The 19,058-nt window shown below is 42.0% G+C and overlaps 1 protein-coding gene across 4 annotated transcripts in view; it reads left to right on the top strand.

Annotated features, from left to right (window-relative positions):
* The first annotated feature begins 4,859 nt into the window (after positions 1-4,859).
* Positions 4,860-19,058, top strand: part of LOC116037699 (dehydrogenase/reductase SDR family member on chromosome X-like) — a 52,235-nt gene continuing 38,036 nt past the window's right edge. For 2 of the 4 annotated variants that reach the window (XR_004897991.1, XM_031281672.2), the window contains exons 1-2: positions 4,860-5,502; positions 17,850-18,083. Coding sequence is in view for 3 of the 4 variants with exons in the window: in XM_031281672.2 (XP_031137532.1) it covers positions 17,978-18,083 (106 nt within the window). In the remaining variant the exon portion in view is untranslated. Of the gene's footprint in view, positions 5,503-7,695; positions 7,701-16,503; positions 16,509-17,849; positions 18,084-19,058 lie in introns of those variants that run through there. The other 2 variants (XM_031281671.2, XM_031281674.2) reach the window with 2 other exon arrangements.

Here is a 19,058-nt window from a genome sequence, read left to right as displayed (position 1 = left end):
CTTCAGCAGGATGGCGCACCTTGTCATACTTCAGCTTCCACATCAAAGTTCCTGAAAGCGAAGAAGGTCAAGGTGCTCCAGGATTGGCCAGCCCAGTCACCAGACATGAACATTATTGAGCATGTCTGGGGTAAGATAAAGGAGGAGGCTTGGAAGATGAAACCAACGAATCTTGATGAACTCTGGGAGTCCTGCAAGACTGCTTTCTTTGCTATTCCAGATGACTTCATCAATACGTTATTTGAGTCATTGCCGAGACGTATGGATGTAGTCCTCCAAGCTCATTTTCTTTTTCCCAAGGCACCATGACTTTACGTATGCTCTGATGTTATTGTAGCATGTTTGTGTATTCACAATAAAGTATAATTTCTACCGTACATTGCTGTATTTTTGTATGCGACAAGACTTTTGTCCAAGCCAAATCTGACCTTTCTGTCCTAATTCAATGATAAAACTCAATGAATGATACAAAACTTTATTTTGGTATAATAAGCATAATCCAGAAGCCTTTGCCTTTCATATAAACCATTTCTGATTCCAATTGATCAACTACAAGTCAAGTTATTATTTGTTGTTCCTACAACTTAGATAAGCGACAAGACTTTTGTCAGGCACTGTAGGCCTAGGCTCAGGCGGCGGGTGAGGTGGAGGTTTGGGTAGGCTAATGTGTGAGGGAGGTAGATTCGGGTAGCCCTGATCCCTGGTAAAACTGCTCTGAGGACGCGCTCGTTGCCGCTAACTAGGATATGACAACTTTACCATGACAACCAAACCAAACAGACGAACACAGAGTGGCCACAGTGCCTCAGAGGCTCATTCAAAAGACGTAAATAAACGCTAAAGGTGGAGAAGGTAGTCATAGCGACAAAGCAGTAGGCTAATACAGGGAATACACGGGAGAAAAAAAACAGGGAATACACGGGGGTCTGTATATGCTTTAACTTTAGCGTAGTTGTGTGCACAATACTGTAATGGCCAACAGGACGCCGTTGTACTCTGCGCTGAAGCAATGCAAAGGCTCATGGCCATGGGACTGTGTTCTGAATGGTTCCTGTCTTCGTCGAAGTATGTTTTAATGATGTTCTGGTAATGTTTGGATGTGCATTTATGTTTCCTGGGTTTTAGTGTAGTGGGCGGTGTGGCGGCATTCAAAGTCAACAAATAATGTGTGATTTCCCTGTTTTCTTATATATATATATATATATATATATATCCATGCCGCAGATTGTACTTTGGAGGACCAGAACTTCCAAGGAAGGATCCTAGACTTTGAGAAACGACTAGAATTCTTATTCATGCTGACAGCGGGTCTTTAGCTTGCACCTGTGGGAGGAACCGCTGGGGTCGGGTGCGCTGCCACACGGATGGCAGTGAAGGTCAGGGGCCTCGATGGACCAGACCCGGGTGGCAGAGGCTGGTTCTGGAGACGTGGAATGTCACCTCTCTGTGGGGGAAGGAGTCGGAACTTGTGCGGGAGGTGGAGCGCTACCAATTAGATCCGGTGGGGCTTACCTCTACGCACAGTCTGGGTTCTGGAACCATACTCCTGGATAGGGGTTGGACTCTTTTCTTCTCCGGAGTTGCCCAGGGTGTGAGGCGGCGGGCCTAAGGAATGGCAGACTGGGGGTGGTGGTTCCTCTGTTTAAAAAGGGGGACCAGAGGGTGTGTGCCAATTACAGAGGTATCACACTTCTCAGCCTCCCTGGTAAAGTCTACTCCAAGTTGCTGGAAAGGAGGGTTTGGCCGATAGTGGAACGTCAGGTTGAAAAGGAACAATGCGGATTCTGTCCTGGAACAACAGACCAGCTCTTCACTCTTGCAAGGATCCTGGAGGGAGCCTGGGAGTATGCCCATCCGGTCTACATGTGCTTTGTGGATCTGGAGAAGGCGTATGACTGGGTCCCCCGGGAGATACTGTGGGAGGTGATGCAGGAGTATGGGGTGAGGGGGTCCCTTCTCAGGGCCATCCAATCTCTGTATGACCAAAGTGAGTACTGTGTCCGGGTTCTTGGCAGTAAGTCTGACTCAATTCAGGTGAGGGTTGGCCTCCGCCAGGGCTGTGCTTTGTCACCAATCCTGTTTGTAGTATTTATGGACAGGATATCGAGGAGTAGTCGGGGTGGAGAGGGGTTGCAGTTCGGTGGGCTGGGGATCTCATCGCTGCTCTTTGCAGATGATGTGGTCATCGGCCAGCGACCTTCAGCACTCACTGGATCGGTTCGCAGCCGAGTGTGAAGCGGCTGGGATGAGGATCACCACCTCTAAATCTGAGGCCATGGTTCTCAGCAGGAAACCGATGGAGTGCCTACTCCAGGTAGGGAATGAGTCCTTACCCCAAGTGAAGGAGTTCAAGTACCTTGGGGTCTTGTTTGGACAATGGAGCGGGAGATTGGTCGGAGAATCGGCGCAGCGGGGGCGGTATTACATTCAATTTATCGCATCGTTGTGACGAAAAAGAGAGCTGAGCCAGAAGGCAAAGCTCTCGATCTACCGGTTAATTTTCGTTCCTACCCTCACCTACGAACAAACGAGATCCAGGGTACAAGCGGCCAAAATGGGTTTCCTTAGGAGGGTGGCTGGTGTCTTCCTCAGAGATAGGGTGAGAAGCTCAGTCATCCGTGAGGAGAGTCACGTGTTTTTTAGGCTACAACATGTTTTGTCACATACAGCAAACATCTCCTCACTATCCGCGAGCTGCCTGTCCCCTGAACACACTGTAAAAACACACGGTCTCTGTAGAGCCCAGGCTCCACAAATGGCAACAAAAACAAACTGGCCAACCTGCACCACGAAACATAACAAACGGTCTTCCAGCGTTCCAGCCATAGACTGTATAATATTAATGGACAGAGCATGTGTGACGTCACTCATTGGTTTGTGGAGATCTGCTATGAGTCCTGGTTGCGGATGTGACGATTTTAGACGAGAGGGAGGAGTGAGGGAGAAGCCCTTACACTCTACGTTATGTTACACACTTTCACTGGCAATCACATCATAGCCACGCCCTAAAACACCCCCTGCTTTATCGCCGATTTTAAAATCAACGAGACCATATTTCAAAAAATGAACATCATTCTGTGTTGCAGAAGACTTAAAACTAGCGATTGAGACCATAAACTCATTATCAAAGTGTTTACTGAGGTAATAAATCAAGTGAGAAGTGGGTCACTTTCTCATAGACTTCTACAGAAACCGACCTCCTTTTGCAACCGCACGTGTCACCCCATGCTGGAATTCAGATAGAATGCAGGTTTAAGGCACTTCCACATTTGCAGCACTTCGCCGAACTGGATGCTTTGTCCATTAATATTATACAGTCTATGGTTCCAGCCAATAACCGACAAGAAGGATTTGGGGGTGGGGGGTTAGAGCATGGAAGCACGGAAGGGAGGGGAAGAGGACGGGATGAAGAGGAGGGAGGGGCGAGCTAGCCTCGTTTTGTTTGACAATACTTTGAACGTCACCCAACATCGCTTAGAGCACCTTTAATAAAACTTAATTTCTTTTTTTCTTGCGTCTCTCTCTCTGTCTCTCTCTCTTGCACGAACTGTTGTGACTGTTGAGTGTTATGTTATATGAAGAACAGTGTTATGTGGAAATGCCAAATTAAAAACTTTTTTGACTTATTTGATTGCTTTTTTTCTCTTTTGGGTGGGGTGGGTTGTGACAATTTTAATATTATTGTTTTCAATTAAAATGTATTTTAAAAAGAACATCTTTATTTTACCTGTTACTGTGCTAATTACAGAAATGGTCCAACATGGAACTCAAGTTAAATTGCAAGACATAAAGTAGTATCTGGATGGAAAACCCTTTTTAAACTTAATATTTGGACAGAAAGTAGCTTTTGGGTAGAATGAACCGTTTAATCGTTTGTGGTCATCCAATTCGGTAGGTGGCGTTGAATTGAAAAACTAGAATCCTGGAAGTGCGGTCCTGAAAATGCAGCCTCCGGTACGGTAGGTGGCACTATATTAAAAAAACAACATTATAACTAGGGTGCTGGAAACTGCTGATTAAACTTACCTAAGTCTACATTACCTGCCACCCCTGCCAAGGCTAACGCTGCAGATCCACTTTTGCGACATGACTGAAGCGTGGTGTCGCGTCCATTTTCGCTACTCGGAACTAAAGTTTCCTAAGCGTTTTTGTAGTGGGATGTCTAGAACAAAGGACCCGCAAGAGACTTCTCCCAGTCTCCCCTGTGCTCTACTTCTATTGGATAGTCGTGCCGCGTTCAACGGATTAATTTGCATAAAGATGGGCAAATTTTGAGGCGCAGCATTTTTTCAAATGCAGCACCGCCTCCCCGGGATGCTTTCCATAGCTTTGCGGGCACGTTAAAGTCGCTTGACGTCACCCATAGACAGAAATGTCACACGGCCAGGTGGATCTGCACAGTAATTTACAAAAGGGCCACTATAGATTTGGTAAGCCTAGCCTATATGTTCGTCAAAGCAGATGCCCCTTCGAAAAAAAACTTTAGCCTATCAAATTGTCACCTTGTCATATTTAGCCTAATCGGCCTAGTTTATATCCTGCATTATTACTATGACTTGACAACAGTTTCTGACATTTGTAGACCATCTTTCATGGGATTATTGTGTTTGTTTTACACATAGGCTATGTAGGCCTAGGTCTAAATTAGCAATAAAGAGCAGATCAAGTGGAAGTGGGTTTAATGCAAAAACCATCTGGATCCATCTTTTAATCCTTCGACTGACAGTTTTGCCGCAAAAGGGATGTTGAGGGTCGTGATAAGATGATAGTCTGTCATTCAGTGCCATCACACACACACACACACACCCCTGTGAGGAATACTAATCAACCTGTTTGCCGTCAGAAGCTCACGCACAACTTAGGACTTCTCCATGCTGTGTCCTAGAAACGTCTCTGCTGGGTTTAATCTAAACATCCACCTGCTAAATTTCATCGGGTTTTTGTAGTGCAACCTTCTTTGAACGAACTGTGACTGTTATCATTCTGTCTCTTCTGATGTGCGACAGGAAGCCAGAGAGACTGGATCTGGGGACAGACAGCCCAATCCTGCGCCGCTTCTAGCAAGGGAAATCCCCCCACGCGTTGCGCGCCTGGATCGCCAGTAGAAATTCGCGTCACGGAGTGCGTGTGCATGTGCGTCAGGCTCTACATGTGTGTGTTCGTGCACGGCAAAGCCCCGGGCTCAGTCCTCAACAGTTGCTACCGGAGCGACGGAGAGGAGAGGTGGAGAGCGAGAGAGATAACAGACTGAGGACAGACGGACGCGGAGCCCCACGCCGCTCTGCCCGGCTCTGCTCCTGACATGCAGTCGTTCATATCTCCGGTGACCAAGGCCATTCTAGTAGCGCTCTTCATCTTCGCCATACTCCTCATCCTCTATGTGATCCTTTGGTACATTTGCAGAGACGTGGACTGCGACCACGGCATTTGAGGATTCAACGGGAATAACAGGAATTTCACAATGGGGCGCAGAGCGGAGCCCGCAGAGCCCAGGGTCATCCTGTAAGTCTGCTGTCTTCTTTTTGTCTTGTCTTTCTTGATGTGTATGCGTGTTTCTATGTCATCTGTGGATGCATATGTCTGTGTATTAGTGTGTGTACACGCGCGCTTTCCTGTCGTGCGTAATGTTAAATGCGCTCTGGTTAGAAGGCAGGTGATGACCGAAGTGCGTCTCCACCGGCACCCGGTATCCCGAAGCCCCAAATTCCTTTATGTTCAACTTGACAATGATCATCTATCAGTGCCGGCTTATGTATTACAGACCCGGGATTGTAACTGACAGTGAATACTCAAAGGTGATACAATGTCATCAGGAGGATATCGAACTGGTGAAAAACGGAGAACGGTGCGGGCGCGCGTGTGCGGGCTCTCAATTAATGGAGCACGAAGACCGCCAGTGACATTGCGGTAAACGGCGTGGGTGTCCCTTAAGGTCAAGAACAACAATGTTTACATGAGGTTGCCAATAGCCTATAGCCGCTGCAGCATAGTTCATGTTCAGTTCATCTTGGTCTCTGAGGATGCTTCCACATTGGCATTTTACATCAAACGAGATAACAGGATTAGCTCTATTGGCTCCTGTGCGTTTTATTCCTAATCTGTTTTGTGCCGTGTTTTTGACTCCTTATCATGAATACGACGCTAATGCTTTTACGCATAGCGCATTTATATTCCCCATGACATGAGCTTGTTCAACATGCTATGTCCAATCTTAGTTTAGGAAGATGCTCTTACATTTACTTTTACACACACACACACACACACACACACACACACACACACACAGCATCTATTGGTCACGCTTAATGAAGGACTTCTCAATATTTCAGGCACGTTGGCTCCAAATGCCTACATGCTGTCACATGGTCCATAAAGCTATTAAATATGTGAGATATGATATGATGCCAGTTTTCATCTGGGTCTCAAAACATTTTGTTTTAATTTACAGCAACTCAGAACCAGGAAAATTAACAAATTGTACTCATTTAAAAGTGGATAATGTGAAGGACACACCAAGGACATGTTGCTTTTAAAAAGGTTTTTAGGACAGTTAAGCAGGAATATGAGGATGCCTACCAACACTATGTTTATCTATGACTTATTTGCACAAAAGAGTTTGCTCATCTTTTTTAGGTTCCTCTGAATCTTAATAATATTTATCTTACACATACTGATGTAACACAAGGATGGCCTTTTTACTGGGGGAAAGGGTTAGTTAATCCCTGATTGCTGAATGATATTCTCTGACTGCAGCTCACAGTTTAGCCACCTTTTTTATTTTTTTACGTCACTATTTTCTACCTTAAATACCCCTGAGGATTTAAACAGCTGAGCATATCCCCTCACTCAACGGGAAAGTACAGGTTTAGGCTTAAAAGTTTTAAACCTTCTTATTTTGAACTATGGGCGCTGCACACTCTAGTTAAAAATCCATAAGCAGCCTAAATGCTGGATGCAGCGAGGATGGAACCAAGCAGCCTCCTAAACTCTCCCGTGGAGAAAAGGAGAGAGTTTGGTGGGATGGCAGAAGCCCTCTTTTACCAAACTACAAAATGATTCCTGTCGGCCATGAGTAGATATACAACCATTCTGTATCACCCCTCAACACGCACACAACTGCTTCAACTGTTGGTGTCTGTCTGTTTAAACTTGTGCCCTGGATTGGCTGTGTGTGTGTCCGGCAGTGTGTGTTAAGGTGGAAAGAAGGGGAAAAGGTGTATTTGTGCGTGTGTGTGTGAGTCAGCGTGGGAGGGGGTTAAACACTGACATGCTCCAGAATGACGGATGAAAAAAAAAAGTGGAGCAGGGAAGGCTCAGAGGGACTCAGCATGGGAGAGGTAGGTGTGTGTGTGTGTGCCTTTGCATGCGTACATGAGCATTACTGAAATTCACTCAAATTTATTGGAAATATTTTCCTTCATTAAATACATGTGTAAACTGTAATATTGCAGTGTAGCCTACTAACTTTGTAATGGCAGAGGTAATGGTTTATGTGTGACCTAAAAAACTTAATTAAACAATAATTCTAATCATTAAGGACTGTCAAAATGCCAATGAACAGATTTTACCTTAATTTTGTCCAACTTTTACTGCTGTATGAAGTACATTTTTTTTCTGGTTTTCTTATGTTATCTTTTTTGTCATAACTCATACGTGTGATACGCAGTGTATCCTACATATACAACATAGTGATATCAGCTGTGATGCTGTGTGTGAGGCAGGCAGGCACAGACTGAAAGATTTCTTTCAGAATGCTTGAATGTTAATACACATTGATAGATTCAAGTTCAGTTGAGATTGACGTTATGAAATATGTAGGGATAAAAGTAAATTATTGAAGCCTGAGGCAGTGGAGAGGGGATTTGTTATCGTATTCTGGCCTCATAATGTTCATAAACTGTATATAACAAAGTGTGTGTGTGTGTGTGTGTGTGTGTGTGTGTGTGTGTGTGTGTGTGTGTGTCTGTGTGTGAGTGTGTGTTGCCATCAGCTATTCGTTATCACCAATAATTTTGAATGGACAGACACGCAGCGCTTAGACCCCCATGCTGATAAAGTCCTATACTGCCTTCATAAATATAGATAATCAGAGAGGTTTCCCATCATCAAACTATACATGTGACTGTAAAGGTCAGGATTTTCTATTTGGGTTACTGAGATGTGGCGTTTCAGGCCACAGAGCAGAAGCTGCATCAACATCTGATGGTAAAAACAACCCACAATCAATAATGCTTTTCTTTTGCATATTTCCATTTTTCAACATTTGTCCATCAAGAGTTGAAGAGCTAAAAATAATATTTAGCAAACTGATAATTGAGCTACAAATGCTGTAGACCTCCATCATTAGTCGGTCCATAATCAAATATACAACAACGTCTAGCTACTAAATAAATGAAAATATCACACTTTTCACACAAAACTTTATTGATTTACAAAAAATCTGGAAATGTAACCTAAACGTTGCAGTATTTAGAATTAAAGTTTCTTTCCTACATTAGCAATAAAGTTTCTGGATCTATGTAAGCTCTTTTCTTGCTTGGAGGTCAGAAGTCAGGGTCAATAGCACTGGAGCTGGAGGGTCAGTGTCTTGCTCAAGGACACTCCAGTATGAGTGGATATTTCATGGTACAGGGACTTGAACATAGCTCGTTGAGTTAAAGCATTGTCCCCATACTGTATTAAACATGTGCTATTTACACAGTGTTAAATAATAGTTACATGTAAACAATGTTGAAATATTCATTAGACTCCCAGTAGGCTGCATTATCCTGAGGAATTTTGCTTTTCACCTGGTAATCCAGATCAAATACACTCTCATATTTGACATTATTCAAGATGGAATTTAGTAACCCTCTCCTTTGCGTGATTTGGATAATGTAATGGGTAATGTAGACATAAAAATGACATATATTAGACTGTTAAAATACTAGTAGCAGTTATTATCTTATATATGGTATTTATTTGATATTTTAAATGTTTGAAAGATGTTTAAAACAAGTTTAAATATTGTGCAAAGTGAAGTAGGACAATAATTTAAGGATGGTGTGTCATTTTTGAGTTCAGTTTTTGTGTGTTTCTCTGTTTCGAAGACCCTCCAGTGACTACATTCATTCTCCTAGCCTCTAATCCTAACCTCATAGCTGTGTGCTCATTGAAGTGAATTACATTTAGGCTAATTAATTGAATTTACATCCATAAATGTTAGGCTCTGTTAAAAAACATTATTAGCTTGTGGATATGTTTGTTTGTTTGTTAGTGAGCGGGATATCTTGCAAAAAGTTAGGCTATAGGCCAAGGAAGAAGTGAGTACTATTTGGAACAGATACAGGTCCAGGGATTTTAACAAGGCCCTCGTGATATAGAGCATTTTTACCTTTTCACATGAACTACTGCACTGGGGCAAGTATAGTTGTTCCATAACTGTTTATATTCTAATGCATATCCAGAAGCAGATTACAATTTCTAAACATTTTCTATCATTAACATAACAAATTTAGATTGTTCAGCCTCGGTGGAGGTATTAACTCCTTAGTGCTCACTACTTACTGGAGTCCAAATGATAAATCATCTGAATTTAGTTTAGTTTAGAAACAGTATCGCCATTAGTTTCTCCACAAGAAAGTGTATTTTTCAAATAAAGTATAATGTCATTCTCATTACATATCTAGGGCACAATTCTACTACATGTAAACTTTTAAAATATTGATTATGGTGTCAACCTAAAAAATCCCTGGCCTATACTACTTACTAACGTTTACTCACCCTAACAAGTAAAGAGACAGAGGACAGGTATTCTCTGTGGACCCCAGGAAGTGTAGCTGCTACATTTTTAGCAGCTAATGGAGATCCAAATAAAGGAATAAAGGAATTTTGGGCAGACATCAACTGCTTTTATTCTGTGCCTCCTTTTTCTACTTCACATAACTGATTTTTGACACCTTTTCTCATCCTGACTTATTCACTACCATCAGCACTACATGCCTGGGGCATCCTGTTGCACATCTCTCCTCTCCTTTCCTATCAGCTCTCGAATGTACTCTCATAAAGGCAAACAGTTCCCCCAAAACACTTAAAAAAGCCCTACATCCCCCAGCCTCCCTTTACTTGATTCTTATTCTAACCTTAACCTCAAAACCAAGTCTGAGTTCTCAAACGGCGCTTTAAAGGAGTGAAGCTTGGTCAGGATGACATCACAAAAATGCCCTCATTCTAAAGGTCTAAAACTCAAATCTGCTCTCAGAAAGATTGTAGCACTGGAACACGTACGCACGCACGCACGCACGCACGCACGCACGCACGCACACACACACACACACACACACCTTAAAGCCATAAAAATAGATTGTGTGTGACTCAGCCGTTATGTAAAGTCCATCTCTGATAGGGCCGCCTGGGGCTGTTTATGTCAGTTTAGCTTGACGGCACAGGAGCTGAGGTGACACGTGTCTGCTGTGTTTCAATACACACTCACACACACTGAACACACACACACACACACACACACACACTTTTCCCAGAATATGCGTGCAGGCCTCTCCCCCTCTCACTCACTCTTCCTTCCTTTTTTGTCGACATTCCCCCAGTGTGTGTCCCTTGATGGACAAAGATGTGATACAGTCAACGTAATGGACTCCCTCCAGCCCAAACAGCATACATTATTAGCATTTCAGCACAGGCTGGAAGGGAAACACCACATTAGACATAAAACACAACCACCATCCTTCTGGCCAGGTGGACAGTTCAATCAATACTGGTAAACATTAACAAACCAGGACTTGAATCTAGAGCTATACTGATGCATTATTGCTGTTATCTTTATTTAACATCTGGTCCTGTCTGTATCAACCACTTCTCATAAAACAGATGTGATGGGGTGATTATATATTTAGCATCTGCACTGGTTTCCTATGGGAAAACTGTAAGTTGTATTAATTATAATGAGACATTTGTGTCATCCTTCATGCAATTATGTTATCTCCCCTTATTAAACTTAGTATGAACTTCATGGAGAAACACTACAGAGTATTTTTGAATTCTTGGCAAGGCCTTAGTTTGAAAATGGTCACATTTAAATAGCTAAATCTAGCCAAAAGTGTTGTTTGCCACCCAATAACCCATACTGGTCCAGCCCTCATCTGCTGTGATTTAAGGTGGATGAAGGTAATATTAAAGCAACTTTGAGTCCTTGAAAAACGCTATATAAATTCAATTTATTATTATTGTTATTATTATTATTATTATTATTATTATTATTATATTAGTGGAGACTTTGTATTAAATGCTTTAATGATCTTACTGTCACACATACACCACACATAATCGGGGGCGGCATCCCATTCAGATTAAATTTTCTCTGACACAATCACACACCCAAAACAAAATGTGTGACTGTATGTATGTGTTACACACAGTCACACACACCACCTTAAAGTCTCTCTGTGTGCACATAGCCCTGAAGTAAGGGACAGAAAGTGAGAGAGCAAGAATGAGAGAGACTCCTCACAGTCCTTTCTCACTCACAACAGGTTTCAGACAGAAACAGAGGCACACACACTGACTCACAGACTCAATTAAATGTGTTAAATACTGTGCGTGTCTGTTTGTGCGTGTGTGTGAGAGTGTTGCACAGAGTTAATGACATACTTAATTGGTGCAAGCAAATATCCCTCCCACTGCTCCTCATTCTACATCTACTAATGGAAAGGCATCTACTTCCTAAAGACAGTAAGGAGAAACAGTGTTAGGATCTATTTGATAAACATAAGCACACACACACACACACACACACACACACACACACACACACACACACACACACACACACACACACACACACACACACACACACACACACACACACACACATAGTGCGTTTCACTATCTTTGTGGGGACCTGTCATTGACATAATGCATTCCCTAGCCCCTTACCCTAACCTTAACCATCACAACTAAATTCCTAACCTTAACCCTTACCATCACCCTAACCATAACCTAATTCTAACCCTAATCCTAAAACCAAGTCTTAACCCTCAAACAGCCCTTTAAAGTTATGGGGTCCAGCATTTTGGCCCCACAAAGCTGTCCGGACCCCACAAGTATACTGTATTCCCGGTTTTTGGACCCCACGAATATAGTTAAAAAAGAACACACACACACACGCACGCACGCACGCACGCACGCACGCACGCACGCACGCACGCACGCACACACGCACACACGCACACACACACACACACACACATCCACACATGTCCCAACATGATGAATTAATAGCACACAAAACTTGCATGCATAATACTGAAATTTCTGCACAAGAATTGCATTTACAGGCACACGGAAATAGATTTCTAACTAAAAAGCATCCACAACCAATTGAACTAGACCATATTGAATTTGGAACTATCTATAGTATTTAGGAAATTCCTTTGCCTTTGTTTTGATTTTAAACCAGGGGCTATACGTATATAAAAGGACGCATGATTATGCACCTGCACGGTCTATTCTTTCCGTCAAGCGTAATTCAAGTGTTGGAGTTGAGCCTGAAAATTGGAAGCAAAGACCATACAGTTCAAGGAATAGTGTGTTCAAGTTGAAGGAAGTTACATATTGATGAGTTCTGTAAAGCTGTGTGAAGCTCACAGTAACATTACATTATAGGTAAAAGAAACCCTCAATGGGTTTTCAAGAAGTGCAGCTATTAAAACCTCAGATTTATTCATCAGAACCTTATAGTAGCACATTATCACATACAAGCAATCTAAACAAAATTACATGTACAACTCTTGCATGCTTTCTTCCTGAGTTACTTTTACCCAGTCCCAAAAATAAAAGTGTAATTTATTACTTTTGGGGTAGTCTATATCCATCGCGTTCCACTTCCGGGTTTGCTCAGGTGCTGCTGGAAATTCCGCCGGATGCGTGTATTTTCTGTTTCCTTCCGCTTTCTTTGTGTTGGAATTTTAAATTCGGTGGATTTATGAGGACTATGGTTGACTGCTCCTCAGATCTCTGCATGGTAAATTGAGACAGCTAACTAGACTATCTGTCCAATCTGAGTTGTCTCTCACACCAATTTTTTACAGCGGGTCTGTGCGGAGTTTAGCACCGCCCATGACGATTCTGATTGGTTTAAAGAAATGCCATAAAACCAGAGCACATTTTCCTCCCGATCCCCGAATGCTATGTGGAGTAGCCAGACTGGGACATGAGTTCCAGACCGGATGTGAATCCAGGATGTTGTTATATGCTGTGTGAAGTTGCCCACTGTAAACACAAGCAGAAATCGCAGGTTTCACTTTCATGTTTACAAGCTGGCCTTTGGCTTGTCTCCCCATGGAAAGCCTGTGGCGGCTGTAGCTGAGGCAACACAACAATTACCAAATCTGTCTACGCACAGTCCACTGCCTCATCCCACCCTCGGCTCCTACAGTGCACTTCCGACCATTTGTGGAGAGGGGATCGCTCTCTGAATCGCCTCTCCTGAGGTTTCTTCTATTTTTTCTCTTACTTTTGATCTAAGTGTTAATGTTTGTTTTTATTGGAGTATTTCCCTTTCTGTCTTCATAGAGGGCTGGGGCTGGGTTGGATACCCATGCTGTTGTGGGCAAATATCTCCCTCTGAGACACTGTATGTACTGGCCTATACAAATAATCTTGACTTCCTGTAAACAACAAGTGGAAGTACTCATCATCTCATCATCTTTGTTAGATGAAAAGATCAATACCACTCTCATGTCTGTATGGTAAATATGTAGCTGGAGCCAGCAGGTGATTAGCTTAGCTTAGCATAAAGGCTGGAGGCAAGGAGAAACAACTAGCCTGGCTCTGTACAAAGTACAGAAAAAATCTGCCTATGAACACCTCTGAATTTTAATAGACCCTTTTCACAGCAGACATTTTAACTTGGCAAAGCAGGAAAATCACGGGTTTAAATAATAACATTATTTTTGGTGTATGCACACTGGAACTGGCTCACTGGCTCAAACATGGACATGAAGTGTTGTGCATGTAAAATCTATTTGGACAAAGCAGCTAATTATTGCAAAAAAACGTGTACTCTCTCCTATACTTCCCAGTTTTACCAGCAACATTGGTGTAACGGATTCCCTCCTCTTTTTCACACACGACAACACATGACACACATACTGTACATCAACAGTGATATAGAGTATCAGGTGGTGGCTTGCTAGAAATACTTTCTTTAGGCATTTCTTCATCTTCCTCACAGTTACCAGCACACACAGATATACACCTGCTGCTATTTACACAAACCAGGTATACTCACACAGACAAACCATGGGCATTCCCCATGGGTTTGTCTTTCTTACATGATATATGCGCATCCGCCGTCTCATTAGGGGCTGGACACTGTGTATCCCGCAGCTCTGGCTCAGTCTATGAGCTGTGAGTCCTTCCTTGTTTGCCTGCTTCTCAGACGGAGGAGACTTCCCAGGGAAAGCTCTGAAAGAGGCAGCTCAAGCTGGGAGAAAAAGACAGCATCAATTCACACAAGCTGTTGCACTTTGGAACCCAAATTGCCTGTGACACATCTGGAAAATCCCCTTTCTTCCCAATATGAAACTTCACCTGCCATCTCCCCAGGGCAGGAGTTGATCAGTAACAAAAACAAACATGGGGTAAAGTGTTAAGGAACAGCATGTCAAAACTGTCCTATTTGAAAACTGTTAGTGGCATTGCTGCTAAAATTATCCAACTACCAGCTATCTACCTTCTCTTCTCACCAGGAATACATTTTTGTGAAACATGAAATAAAGATTATTATTTTAACTGGCAGCATGCACACATACACACACATATAGAGATTCCGTAGAGCTGTTGTCAGCCTGGATTTACAAACAAGACATGTTGGGCTTTGCAGCCAGCCAGCACTTGTCATATAAGACTAGGTGACTGTTGGTTGGAGCTATTTTGATGCTGTTCATGTTATTTACATCACACACCCCCCTGTCATGTCCTGTTCCCAGCATGTCTTGTGTGTTACGCAAATCTTTATTTGTGTGTGTGTGTGTGTGTGTGTGTGTGTTTATGTGCGTAAACGACTGTCTCCCTGATGTCCCATCATCCCAAATAATCATCCCATAGTCATGCGTGAGATGCGATTTCCTTTAAACAATAGCAGGCGAGCTCGCCTCGCTGACCCCCCAACCTCTCAGGCTGCTGCAGAACACACACACACACACACACACACACACACACACACACACACGCACGCACACACACACACACACACACACACACACACACACACACACACACACACACACACACACACACACACACACACACACACACACACACACACAGCCACCACAGCTCAGCCTCCATCAGTGCAGTGGTGATGACACAGTCTCTTTTTGTTGCTCATTTAACTGCCTTCTAAGCAGACTTTAATAACTGGGGCCAACTGCTTGTCAGCGCTGCTGTTTTAGTCGGACATTACGTAACTATTGGATAGTGGGCAAGACTCAAACTAATGCTAATGATTTCCCTGCCAAAAGAAAAAAAGGAAAGTGATTATGAATGCCCCAGAGCTGTCTTTAACAGACTTGTAATTTAGTTGAAAAGAAAGACATGGAGAGTTTGGTTGGCCTATTTTGAGTGCCAATGATAATACAGCTGGCTCCTGCACTGTGAGTTAAACACAGCATCACATCCATCACAGCAGTAGGTTGTCTGTTCAGATTTGTGTTGTAGAACATAGCTCCTATATTATGCTTAAAGGTAAACGTAAGGATGTTCTGATTTGGTCAAAAAAATGTTGGGTCAAACATTCAGTCCTGTGGTGTGTGATAATCACCTGTCAATCAAATGTTGCCTGTTTTTTGTTGTATTTTCTGTTGAATTATGGGATGCATGGTGCTCTTTCTTTATCTGTTCAGCCATTTGTGGCTATACCTGCTCAAGTTCCACTTCAATCCACCTTCTTTATTGTTGAATAGGAGAAATATTATACTTTACAGTGGTGAAAGTACTCAGATACCTTACAAAAGTAGAACTCCATTACAAGTAAAAGTCCCAAATTCAAAATCCTATTTGAAGTACAGAAGTATTATCAGCAAAATGTACTTAAAGCTTTTAAAGTGTAAAGTACTTCTGCAGAAAAATGGCTCCTGTGACCATTTATTATTATATATCACATTATCTGATGCAACAATGCGCATGTAGCATTTTACTGTTATAGCTGTTCAAGGTGGAGCTATAGTTTTAAATTGGCTACTTTATATACAGTTCAGTATTTAGTCTTTGCTCTATAGTATTTAGCCTATGGTCACTAGATAAATTGGTGGTGTTGTGAGACGATTAATGGGGTAGGAAAGAAGAAGGGGAAAGAAAGAGGGGGATGACACAACAAAGAGCTGCAGGTTGAATTCAAACCCGGGCCGCTTCCAAGGCCGTTGAGCTAGAGGTCACCGCTGCAACATATATTTATTATGTAGTTTTTGGATATACATCTATATAAAATGGCAACAAGATATACAGTAGATTCGGTGATTGAATTGACTTAATGATGGTTATTAGCATTTTACCATTGTGCTATGGAAAGACGACCCAGTGCAGCAGGTATCACTATTTTCAAGAGAGACCGAAATGAACATTCATTTAACTCAAAAAGGTTGAATGACAACTTTGCGCTTTTAATCAATCCCTAGTCGCTTCACATTCATCAATTACATAAATTTGGGCTTTTCCTCTACTTTCAGCCCAGCTTTTGTAGTAGAGTATGCCTTGTTCAAATAGAGATGGATGAATAAATGTCATTAATTAAAAAACAAAACACCATTAAGCATATACAGTATTTACAAGGATGCTCTCATAAGTGAAGTCTGGTATTTATTGGTTACTTGTTACTTATTGTATTCAATATAGCTGCTCATGTAATTACTGTAAACACTTCCATGTACACACAGTTTTTAATTAAAAAAATTTTATTATTAAAAAAAGTAATCTTGACATTTTGATTCTTTAAGCCCAGGGAAATGTCCAAGATGTTCAGTAGGGTGTATTGATACTGATTGAAAGCCATAGTGTGCAACATGAAGTGTCAGAAGCTTATCTCTGGAAATGGAATAGGATTTCACACGTTACTGAAGCTGCAATCAATCCTATGATACGTGCTTCTTTGAACTAATAATTATTAAATCTAAAAAATGATGTATGGAAAATACATTAGATATAGGCTATAGGCTACATGCAACAAATTTGAGTCACAGCATAGTTTCATGCATCATGACTGATTAGCTTAAATCATAGTCAGTGATCAGATGGCTTAAAAAACTAAAGTCTTTTTCACAGCTGAAGTGAAAATGACTAATTATCACAGCAGCATGGTAATAAGAGTAGACTGGTGTGATGGACTCAAGTGATCCCAGGAGAGGAAAACCTAACATCCACCAGTCAGCCCAAGTGTAGCCGGAGAGCTGCAGACAGGAGCTACACCGCTCCAGAAACATGTTCTTTAAAGCCTATCCTGGGAAATGATGCATCAAACTTGTGTGTTGTGCTTCTGTTGCTTCTGTCATGTGTGACCTATATGGCAGCAGTTAATGAGGTAGTCAGTTAGCAGAAGGGAGCAATATGCTGGATGGATCTACAGAGAAGAGTCATATGGTACATCAAGCAGCTAAGCAGCAGCGACGAGACCTCTCCATCATATACTAATTCCACCACTACAGATAAGTGATGGCTGGCATTAGTTCTTTTCATGGTCAACTAGTCAGGGAGCTGCCAGAACAAGAAAATCTATTTTTTTTTTTTTTTTCAAATTCAGTGTGAATAGGTTCCGAAATAACATCCTCCACTATCTGTCTGTTGTAAGTATTTATTGAAAGGTACGACAAGGAGGGAAGCGAGGATGGACGACCTCATATTGGAACGTATCCCATAGACGGAACTGCACCTTTTACCCGGAGCTGCTGCTGCTCCTCTGCACTGCTCAGTCCGTGACAGAACGGCAGAGATGTTATCAGCTATCCGGTCTTATCTTCTACCAATTATCAAACTTTACCTGCTTGGTTTGAAGGTTCTGTTGGTTCAGCTGTTCAGCAGATCTTTCAGGTTGCCAGGTTGGTTCAACTCTCAATAAGTTGCTGTGGTGCACTTTCCTTGACAGTGTCACATTCCGTAACGGTTATGGTCTTGTGAGTCTAGAACGCTGGTACATTGTAGTGACTAGCTAGGTATGTTACATAAATAACATATATAACTGGTATTTAGCTAGAAGCAATTTCCATCTCGGTGTGGGCTGTCACCGTAGTGCAGTAACGTTAACGTAGCGTTATTGCTAGCAAAGATAACGTTAGCTTAACGTTACGCCAGTTAGAGAGAAGTGTAAAAGTCGAAACACGAGGGAAAGAAAGCGTTGTTTTATATGTTATCATTGCCGAATTCATCAGAAGAGCTTAATGGTTCCTCCTCTTCTCAAAGTTTGTTCTTGAAAGCGTCTACATTTGTCGCCAATTGATGTGGGTTTAAATTTCCACTTTTTATAACGCAGTTTGGTAAACACGGCTGCACAACCAATGTCATACAATATATTGCTAAAAGAAAAGTGCAGTGCAGCGACTTAGTGCTCCAGTTGTGCACTCAATAGTGTTCCAGGAGTTAGGCTATATTTATAGGAATATTTTGGTATTTTGTGTAGCCTAATTGGTGGTGACTAAATTACGTAATGCTAGGTCAACAGTATGCATTAAAAAAAACTTTGTGTTTAATTGACATGAATTGTTATTAACTGTGATGCTAACTTATTTGCAAAAAGCATGATAGATTTCATTACAGAGGACCTGTACAAATTAATTATTAAATTAGCTTAATATGTTTTCACAAGTTCACGAGTCCCAAAGAAATATTAATTTAAGGACACTATAAAAGCCACACAGTGAAACTGTGGGGTACAAAATTCTTTAAGAACACTAAGGAACATACAGTACCATAGACATGTAAAAACCCAGATAAAGTTCATCTGAGTTTTACAGACCATCTACAGGTCTTACTCTGGACTTCTTGTGTCTTGAAATAGCGGCCTGTCTTGAAGCAGC

The sequence above is a fragment of the Sander lucioperca genome, chromosome 8 (genome assembly GCF_008315115.2).
Source record: "Sander lucioperca isolate FBNREF2018 chromosome 8, SLUC_FBN_1.2, whole genome shotgun sequence".
NCBI classification, from domain to species: domain Eukaryota; kingdom Metazoa; phylum Chordata; class Actinopteri; order Perciformes; family Percidae; genus Sander; species Sander lucioperca.
The sequence above is the reverse complement of the archived record's forward strand: the minus strand, read 5'-3'. Positions and strand labels throughout refer to the sequence as shown.